The sequence below is a fragment of the Lethenteron reissneri genome, chromosome 16, assembly GCF_015708825.2.
Source record: "Lethenteron reissneri isolate LAM-NWPU_2019-01 chromosome 16, ASM1570882v1, whole genome shotgun sequence".
NCBI lineage: Eukaryota > Metazoa > Chordata > Hyperoartia > Petromyzontiformes > Petromyzontidae > Lethenteron > Lethenteron reissneri.
Genome location: NC_083794.1, coordinates 6,960,709 through 6,971,078, shown reverse-complemented (window position 1 = coordinate 6,971,078; position 10,370 = coordinate 6,960,709). Strand labels below are relative to the sequence as shown.

Here is a 10,370-nt window from a genome sequence, read left to right as displayed (position 1 = left end):
TAGCAGTAAAAGCCCACGACATGTGTCGGATGAGCGTGAAACTGCTCTCAGGCACACCGGCGTTTGGGAGGCCATCATATTCGGCTCACTCTTGAGAGCGCCTCGTTTGATCCAAACTTTACGGTAGTCGTGAAATTTCGTCGCTCGGTTAAACACAATCACACCGAATCGATCAAAACCAACAACACCTTACATCGTGCCAATAACAGTAGAGGAACAATTTGTAGAACGTCTGGTAGCCAGGTCATCCCATCTCATTATGCAATGTATACATTTCAGGCTTTGTTCATTTTTTGGAGGTGGGGAAAGGGGGTGGTGTGTGGAGGTAAGAAGTTAGACATTATACCGTACTTACGCTAAGAAACGCCCACTCAATAAACAGTGGTGGTGGTGGTGTTGACGTCAGATACGCGCGTCTAAAAGCAAAGGGCTGAGCCGGCCAACTCCCATGTGTGTTTGTCTCCAAAGACTTGCGAGGGTGGGTGGGTGGGGGGTGATGGGGGGGGGGGCGTGGGGGGGGGGTGAATGGTTGGGGGGGGGAGAAAAAAATCTACAAACTTAATTTACACGCGTTCACCAGCAGCACCAATCATTACTCGTGGGCAGTCAACGTGGGCACCAGAGATCCTCATCACCATCTCCTTCAAAAAAACATACTTGTTGCTCAAGTTGAATGGGGATTTTTTTTTTATTTCTTGCGCATGCTATGTTTGTGCTCGTTGATTAATGCTCCATATAAATTGCACCAATTCATTATGCCGTTCTGAGCACAGATAGCTGAGTTATATGGGCAGTTTCTAAAGAAGAAGAAGAAGAAAAGAAAGTTATCATTTGTTTTTGTTAAATATCAGAAACACCTCCAGGAAATACAGAGAAAGCGAGAAGAGATGTCAGTTGGACTCGCATTCTGGGTGTTCCTGGTCGTAGCAGTGGCGTGCGCGCTCGCCGGTGGCAGGACGAGCTCTGGGCAGCCCAGGGCTCAAAGGAAATGTCCCAGTGGCTCGGCACCACGCGCGTGGAGGCACAGGAGCGACGCGACGTCGACAGTCTGTCAGAGCCTCTACAAGGGGCTTTCCTGCTGCACCAGAAGGAGCCACACTTACGTCGGGAAACACAAGCTGAAGGTAAACAAAAAACACAAATTTAAAAACTTTTTCTAAATCGTTTCGTATGTAAAAAAAAAATTCGTTACAGTACTATGCTTTACGAGTGTCTCTTAAGTAATATGTATTAAAGACTGATTTTACGTGCACAGCAGGTTGAAAGTTAACGTGAAACTTGCTGGGTTTCGAGTGAGGCATGCTGGCTAGCTGGCTATCGCGTTCCGCGGGACCCACTCCACTATCACGCGCGCGCGCGCACGCAAAGCGCGCGGCTGCGTCACTTACTCTTTTGAAAAGTCCTTTCTCGCGGGTTACATTTTTTTTTTTTGCCGCTGAGGTTTGTGCGCGAAGAATGGGACGTTTAAAATGGGCTTGCTTGTGTTTCTCTTCTAATCTGCGAAAACGTTGCAAAAATGTTAATTCCATTAACATGCTAAATGCGACTCGTGTAAGAGAGAGAATCCGCATGGCTTTTTCGCTGACACTCTGAAAGCGGGCCCCCTTTTTTTTTCAAAATAATAGATGGGAAAAGGCATTCAGCCGGTCACGCCTGCTAAATAATCGAATTTAAAAACACAACACAAAGGTTTTTTTGCACAACTTAATTCATTCTACTCTTCTTCAGCAGTGGCAGCGTGCATGGGAGTGGGGGACCCCCACCCCCCCCTTCCTCCTCCTCCTCCTCTTCTCGTCCCGTTATATTTTAACAGCGGAAAAGAGCGCAATGAAGTTAGCAAATGTCGTCGAGAAGAATGTTTAAACCCCAGAAGATTTTTTTTTTCTACTTGATGGAATGTTTTTTTGTGTTTAATACACCCATTGTGGTCCGTCACAACCGCGAGCGAAAATACAAGCCGACTTTCGTGAACTTCCCATTTTTCCATTGATCCAAAGTAAACAACACAATTTAAAAATAATATCTCCTTTGTTGTTGTTGTTGTTGGTTGTTGGTTGTTGTTGTAGTACGATTTTGCTGTACGAGATCAGTCATAATTGAAGTGGGTGATTTTTGTTGCAAATATTATTATGCGGGGAGAAATACTGCAATATTACGCCCTTGGGCTCGGGCTGAATTCAAGCAAAAGGAGAGAGGAGAGAGAGAGAAAAAAACCCGCACACACTCCCCCAAGCTACGCAATGAGCTGAAGGGAAAAGGGGCGTGTATCTGCCCCCTCATTAAACAGCAGCCGGCTGCCCACACACGACGCTTGCTCCATGCACTCCGGCGATCCCGGAGAATCTGGAACAACAAAAGCTTTGTATTTGTTAGTTTGTGCCTGTACCCTGCATGCTTGCTCCTGCTGCCGCTTGCTATATACGTAATCGGGCTGCGAGATGGTTGGTGGTGGTGGTTGGTGGGTGGGTGGGTGATGGTGGTTGTGCTTGCCGGGTGGTGATGGGGAGGTGGGTGGGTGGGTGGGAGAGTGGATGGGTGGGCAGTAAAGAAGGCGGACTGCAATCTCACAGCCCCAACATTAAACCTGCTCTGCGTTGCGTCTTGCCAAACGTGGTGATGCGTGCAAGTGTTCACTCACATGCGAGCTCGGGACAACTCGTTTCGTTTTTTTTTTAGCCCCTAACCCCCCACCACCTAAACCACCCTCAGTGCCCCCTCCCACCCCACCCACCCCACACACACGAGTAACTAACCATTATACCCCCCCCCCCCCCACAACATCCACAATGTTTTCATCGCAATGCTCCGCTGTAAACTCGCACTGGCAGCAGCAGCAGTAGCTCTACAGCAGCAGATATTTCGCAAAAGGGGCAGAGGGAGAATACAGAGACGCCTCTGCTTACGAACATTCGACTTAGGAACTTTCAGAGAAACGAACAAACCCTGTTCGTATGTCCAGTTAACTTTTCGGACCGAGAGTCGTAAGTTGAATCGTCGCGCAATAGATGGCGGTGGCGGCGTCTACATCTGCAAGAACGTGAAGAACCAGTGGCATCTACATCTACAGGAGTTTATACAACTTTTAAAGCCATTCCTCGTGTTTAGTGCACACGCCGTACACCATGTTTGGAATCGACAGGAGTAAAATTGTACTTACGAACAAATCGACTTACGAACAGACCTCTGGAACATAACTCGTTCGTAAGTAGAGGAGTCCCTACGTTGCGAAGCAGAAACTCAAGTGCATCAAGGTGCCCCAGTTGAATGATCAGACGTGCGTCGAAATGTTGGCGTCATCCCCATTGCGATGGACCTGTTCAAGTTTTAGAATTTGCATTTTTATAGTCCTTTGTGTCAATAAACTGCTGGAGGATTGCCTCCACGCACCCACGCGGTGCAGGTTTTATGGGGTTGGGGGGGGGGGTGTTTAACCATACTTCACCACGCCGGTCTCTCTGTGCTGGTTGGTGAAGGTGGGGCGCGGAAGGGGAGAGGCACAGCTGGCAGGCAGGACTGGTTCAGGCATCACTCGCCACTGATCTTAGCCGTGACCGGGAATGAACCTCCACCCACCCCATCCGCTCCCCCTCTCCCCTCTTGTAAATCACGCCTAAATACATTTACCTGTCTCATTAACCAGCATCACTGCTCCGCTTGCACATCACGTAGGGCGATTCGTAAAGTTGTGGTGCACCAAAAGCTGCAGTTCATTTATGTCACCGCTCAGTATAATGTTACCTGTCCTTTGTCAATCCGTTGCTGGATGAAGGCCTCCCTCATAGCGTTTGTTTTTGCCATACTTCGTCACGACGATCGGTAGAGGATTGGTGAAGAAGGTGTCGTTGCGTTGGATCGGCTCAGATATAAATCCAGTAGCCAGTGATTTTTATTCATGATCGGGAATCCAACCCAGGCCCACCGGATTGGTCGCGCAGTGCGCTAACCAATGCGCCGCCACTCGATGTTGCCCGTGTCGCTTGCAGCCCAACCCAAATGTAAAGTCACCACTGACGATGATGATAATGCTTCCCAATGTTCAAATCACTCTCTATATATCTCTCTCTCTCTCGCAGTGCACGGTAGTCTGTGCAAACAAACGTGCATGCGATTGTGTTCACCGTCATATTTTGTTGAATGTTGCCAACAGTGCCTGGGCATTGGGCGGTTCATTACTGCACTCGATGGCATCTTGACAGCGCGGGGTGGGTATCGAGTTCACTGCAACCGAATGTGCAACTTCATTTGTGTGCGGGCTACTGTGCTTGACAGCTCCAATACGACGCAGTTACCCCCCCCCCCCTTCCTCCACCACCACCACCGCTGTGAATATCTCCTTATTTATTCTTTATTTACTTTTCTGTTTCTGTGTCTTGCTGGGTTTTTTTTTGTAAGTTGGGTACAAATGCAAGTTCGCATATACGGAGCCACTGTCTTGATTTTTTTTAAATGCTCTTCGTGCAGCTCACTATATACTTCCGTGTAAATATTTACGCGTGAATTGCCAGTAGCCGGGCAAATGCTATGGCCGTATAGTGCGGTTTAGTAAACAAGGGGTGCTTTACAAGAGGCGCAGTCTGGTATGAAATGCAGGGGATCAGATAGCAATACAGATATTAATATGTATCCGAGAAATATTTAAACACTTAAAAATGACTTAAACCCAGCCCGTCACTGGCCACCCAAAAAGCACCGCTCACTCCCTTCTAAAAAAAAAATGTTTCTGGCAGAAATTCTGGGGTGCGCCTTGGACTTTCTCCAAAACTACGTCGCCGCGAGATTTTTTTTTTAGAGCTGGTCAAATAATTAGTTTATTTATCCTTTAAAACGTTTGTTTGCGAACGCGTGTAAAGCAAACATGCGATTTATATCCTGGCATCATATCCGTGCAGCATGCGGGCTCCGTGGTGCTCAGTGTGTGTGTGTGCAGGGCTTGCGTCAGGATCCCATTAAATGACTCGTTTGTCGCTGCGGCCAATTCTCATCCCACAACATTTTCTGCTTGACACGTGCGTTTCATTTACTCGCCTGCTCAATGCGAGGAAAATAGGTTCGTATTAACGCGTGATGTCACGTGGCAGAATATGCCGTTGTTTAGATGGTCAACAAACCACGTGTGGGTTCAAGGGGGCTCTGTGGGTTTTTATTGAACCCGAGAAAGCCTCATTTTTGAGTCTCGAGATGCTCTTTCAGAAGGGTCCTGGTGGGGATATTTGTCCAGATTATTCTTGAGTTTTTCTTTTTTGCGTGTGGGAGGAAATCGGACCACCTGGAATTAACCACAGCATACAAAAGGGATAACGCTCATTCTACCCGCTTGCTGTACTGTTTCATATAGCGGCCACTTCATTGCCATGCAGGATGTTTCATTAATATGGTTGTAAAGATTTCACCCCTCACCTCCATCCTGCCCCCCTCTGCACCCCCCGTGAATATGAATGGATGCGATGCAATATCAGGAATCGATTCAAGAATCTTATTTTGTTTACATTGTGGTGCATGTAGTGGCCTCTAGTAGCTCATGGAGTCGTGTGGACGGATTGTATACAACATAAACAATATCAACGTATCATGCAATGTGTCTTGAGCTTAAGGACTCGATCCATCACCGAATTTATGCTTCGCTGGACCCCGGCTTATACCACAGCTTTTTGTCTGCAGGAACCAACGTCGTCCGTACCTCCGAAGTGCTCTATCATGGGCGTGCATCATCAACATCCACTTGCACTGCACTCCATAGGACACCAAACCTTAACTATGCTTCCCACTCTTTGTATCATTTGCTTAATTGGAGAATAGTGAATATTTGGCGCATTAGTAAAAAAAAATACAATGCAGCACATTGTCATCCACTGCTGGATGAAGGCCTCCTTGCACGGTGTTAGCCATGGAGGTTGAATTTTGATTTAAAGCTTTCGTGACTGCAGGGATTCATCTTCTTGGTTCTTTCGGTAAAGTCACGTAGAATGGAAGTAATAAAATGATAGTATTTTATTATATTTTTTGTTATTATTTAATTATTTCCATTCTACGTGACTTTACCGAAGGAACCAAGAAGATGAATCCATGGAGGTTAGTTTAACACGTAGGCTTTCGCGACCAATGTTATTCATAATCAACGTTTTTGGGTTTAGATCGCGTTATTTATAAACGTGTCGTAACCCTCCACCACCCGACACGGCCAATCAGTAAAAAAGTGTCACGTTGACAAAAGACAAATAGTTCACTGCTTTAGCCCACCGGTGTGTTGAAGCCACAACATTTACAATTTGAGTACGACGTTTCGCTGGTAATTGCATCCAGCATCATCGGGCAATTCGCCACATGTTGTGTTCTGGCGAATTGCCCGATGATGCTGGATGCAATTACCATCGATACCCGGCTACCTGTACCCGGCCGGGTACGGGTACCCATTTGCGACCCTGGTGCGGCCGGGTACGGGTACGGGTAAGGAATCAAAACCCGTTTACGACCTCTGGTTTAAGGGGAGAGTTGAATACCTGCTTGCGTGCCTGGTGCCATCGCCAAAGTGGGCGTTGCCCGAGCTCATTGTGCATTGGAGGGCAACACTGATCGATGTGTACACCATTTTCTCTGATCAGCAAAACTGGAACTAGCAGGACAAGTATATTGATCCTGTCTAAAGATGTTTTTTACGTGTCAGAACTTCACTTTGTAATCATAATGATTTACAGCCCTTGACGGGTTTGATTCTTTTTCTCCATTCCTTTTTGCTCGATGCCCCCTGTACCGTTCCCGTTCGCTTGCCATGTGCCCTGATGACTACGTTATTGAGGGCGATATTGGCACATCATTGAATCCACTGCTGGATGAAGGGCTCCACATGTTGTGTAAGTTATGGAGGTTGTTTGACAATACTTCCTTATGCAGGTTAGTGCTGGTTTGTGATGAGTACGGGGCCTGATGTTAACTGTGGCCAGGCAACTAACTCAGGTGGTTGGATTCTTAGTGCTGCACAACAACCACTCGTGTGCCACCCATTCACTTTATAGCAATGATCTTAATTGAGACCGAACAATGTGTAAATATAAACACAGTGGATGTGAATGCACATGAACAAAGCAAAGGAAGATATAAAAATAACGAATTGGTTTGAAATTACTTCATACTTTTAGTTTTTTCGGTAAAGTCACGTAGATAAGAAATGAAATTAAAATTAAAATAATAATAAAAAATCACGACGTTTCGGAGGCAAACACAAGTCTCCGTCATCAGGTGGGACCGTCACAGCCAGATTTGCTGTATCAAGTGAGGAAAAAACTTGATACAGCAAATCTGGCTGTGACGGTCCAACCTGATGACGGAGACTTGTGTTGCCTCCGAAACGTCGTGATTTTTTTATTAATTTTTTTTTATTAATTTAAAATTTTTACCTACGTGACTTTACCGTCACGAAAGCTTCAAATCTTACAGTCACGAAAGCTTCAAATCTAGAATTGAAATTACTTGCCTCGAGCCACAATACACCCTTGCCATGTTTTCTGCATCTTTATAGTACTGCGCATACTCGCACATTCACGCAAACATTTGTGCTGCCAAGGTGATTTTTCAGACGACTGCATTTATATCGCACCAATAAACTTCAAGTTACACACACCAGCAGATGCCACAGCTGTAGAGAAATTGCATGCTTGGTATTTCAATTGGCTTGCCTAGTCACCAACGCGGTCATACCGCTACAAATGCTATTTCACAATGTTCAGTACTTGAGGCCATATTTGTCTATCATCCGAACAATCATCGTACATTTTTGCTCGCCTAGGAAAAGCCTCGCCGAGTCTCAAAACAAGTTTTTTTGGGAGGGATCCTACATTGGAATATTTGGTTAATTCCACATATGCGTGTGTTTTCTTTTCACGTTGCGGGGAAAAAAGGGAGGATACCACTCAGAGCTCCACACAAATCAAATTAACAATCACACTTTTTTGAACTACCATTTCCTGGCCACCTCGCAGCCCAGCAGGTTTTGGGAGTTAAAAAAAAAAATAACCCGTAAAAACAAAGTTTTTCACTATAAATCCTTTATATGCGTGGCGGCTAGAGTCCTCTCGTCCTCTGGCTTGAGATGGCTGCCACCTATGGGTCAGATGATTGCCTGCCACCATTAAGCAATTGGTAATTAAATATAATATTTTTGTCCTTAAAAGTGTAAAATTTTGGAGAAAACATTTTCACGAACATTAATTGTCACGCACAACGAGTCTGTGTGCAAAATGTCAGCTCGATTGGATCACGGGAAGTGGGTTAAAAAACGACCGAAAGATTTGCACGGTCCTAAGCAAGTGTAGTAAGTATATGGGAGGCTTGACGACAGGATCGGAGGCACACTTGTTTATTACACCAACACAGTAATTACAGGTCACTTGGCTACAGGGATTCACGACAGCTAACCCCTCTAACCTAATCCAATTCCTCCACTACGGGGCTAGGGGAGGCTATCTGTCCCAGCCTGGTTAAGCTGGGACTCCGGCACCCTGAGTCACCAGACCAGCTTAGTCTGGGCTCTCGGGGCCACGCCACCGGCTTGCCCTGGTCGGCCCTTATAAGGACAGCGAGCCAGGGGAGCTCTGGGGCCTATTCTAGCAGGTCTTCCTTCTTCTCTGGTTAAAGCTGAGTCCCGACCTCGAGCCCTCGAGCTCATCACCTTTTATAGGACTCGCCCCCGAGGGGGGGCCCGTGGGGGATACACATGCGGACGTCGGTGCGAGCGCCACCCTTGTGTACGGCCGTAACCCCGCCCCTTGTGTTTGTTGGCCATCCGTGGCCATGCATAATCACACCTCAACATTCGTAGCCATGCGCAATTACACCTCTACATCACCCCCCCCTGTACAGCTCGCAGCCGTCCCTGGCTGCAAAAAAAATCAGAATAAAGGTGCATCCCTCACGAAAACCCCGTGTGTGTGCATCGCGTAATTTTTAACAAGAACAAGAGAACCTCAACAAGAACAACAACAGGAAGAGAGAGAGAGAGAGAGAGTAAAAAAAATAACCCGACGCACCCCCCCCGAATAAATACCCCAAAACCAACATATATACACACACTCCGGACGCCACCCCTCCCATTGTCCGCAAGGCCCCCCAATGGCCGACCTCACAATAGTCTGCGCGTTTTGGCGCGCGTTCTCGCGGCGGGCCCGTCACAAGGCCCCGTCCTGGCACGCTCAGTGATGGTTGTTGACGGTCCGGGTGCAAGAGAGTCAGGCGTCGCTGCCGAGTGACCCCCGACCCCTCCGGAAGGGGTTGGTGGGTGTGGACCCGTCACTCCTGTTGCGCCTGGGGACGGAACAGTTGATGTCGGGTTAGGCGAGTGCAGCGACGTCGGGGAGTCGGCGGAACCCTCACACATTTGGCCATGCGTGTCTGTGTGTGAACCACGGGGCGGCGCGATGAATGGTTTCAACCTTGAGGGGTGCACATACCACCGGCGCCTCCCCCATTTGACGCAAACACATTGCGGCCGCAAGACCTGTACGACCTCCACTGGCCCCCGCCACGGCCGTACCAATTTTGACGAGGTTGCCAGCGGCACCTGGGGACAGTGCAACCACGCCCTGTTCCCTGGTTTCCATTTGACCACCTGTACCCGCCCCAACCGAAGCCTCTCGTTCGCCCTCTGGCGGAGTTCAGAATTTTGCACGGCCGCTTGCCGCGCCTCAGACAATTTGCTGATGTTAAATTTAACGTGTTCGGACAAGTTAGACTTCGCCTGGGGCGCCGAGAGCTTCAGCTGGGTCGTCACAGGGGGGTTAGCCTCGCGCCCATATATCAAAAAGAAAGGGGAAAATCCGGTGGCCGCATGGGGAGCCATTCTGTAGGCCTGCAACACACCGGCTATACGAAGGTCCCAATCCGTCTGGGATACTGACACCTGCTGGGACAGCATAGACGTGATGGTCCGATGCAGCCGTTCCACCATCCCGTCAGTTTGTGGGTGATACGGAGAGGTCCGAACCTTCTCCGTACCCAAGAGGTCGCACACCTCGCGTAGGAGTTTACCAGAAAAATTCCTACCCTGGTCAGTAAGCAGCCGTTCCGGAGCACCCTTGTCGAGGACATAGCCCTGGACAAAGGCCTCCGCGATGGCTGCTGCCGACTGGTTGGCCAGGGGCCAGGCCATAGGCCATCTCGTGAAGTACTCGACCCCCGTTAATAAATACCTATTGCCCCTGGGCGTAGCGGGAAATGGGCCGAGTATGTCCAGAGCGACGAGCTCGTTAACCCGGGAAACCTTTATGGACTGCAGCGGAGGGTTGGACCCCCTAGCAGGTGGCTTCCTCTGCGTGCATTGCGTGCACGACCCCAGGAGATCCCCCACGTCCTTTGCCATGCCCGGCCAGAAGAAATCGAGC

General features: G+C 48.3%; 1 protein-coding gene across 1 annotated transcript in view; it reads left to right on the top strand.

The window, feature by feature from the left end:
- Positions 1-572: 572 nt before the first annotated feature.
- Positions 573-10,370, top strand: part of HHIP (hedgehog interacting protein) — a 161,877-nt gene continuing 152,079 nt past the window's right edge. The window contains 1 exon segment of the mRNA XM_061552237.1: positions 573-1,124. Coding sequence (XP_061408221.1) covers positions 888-1,124 — 237 coding nt within the window. The 5' untranslated portion in view covers positions 573-887.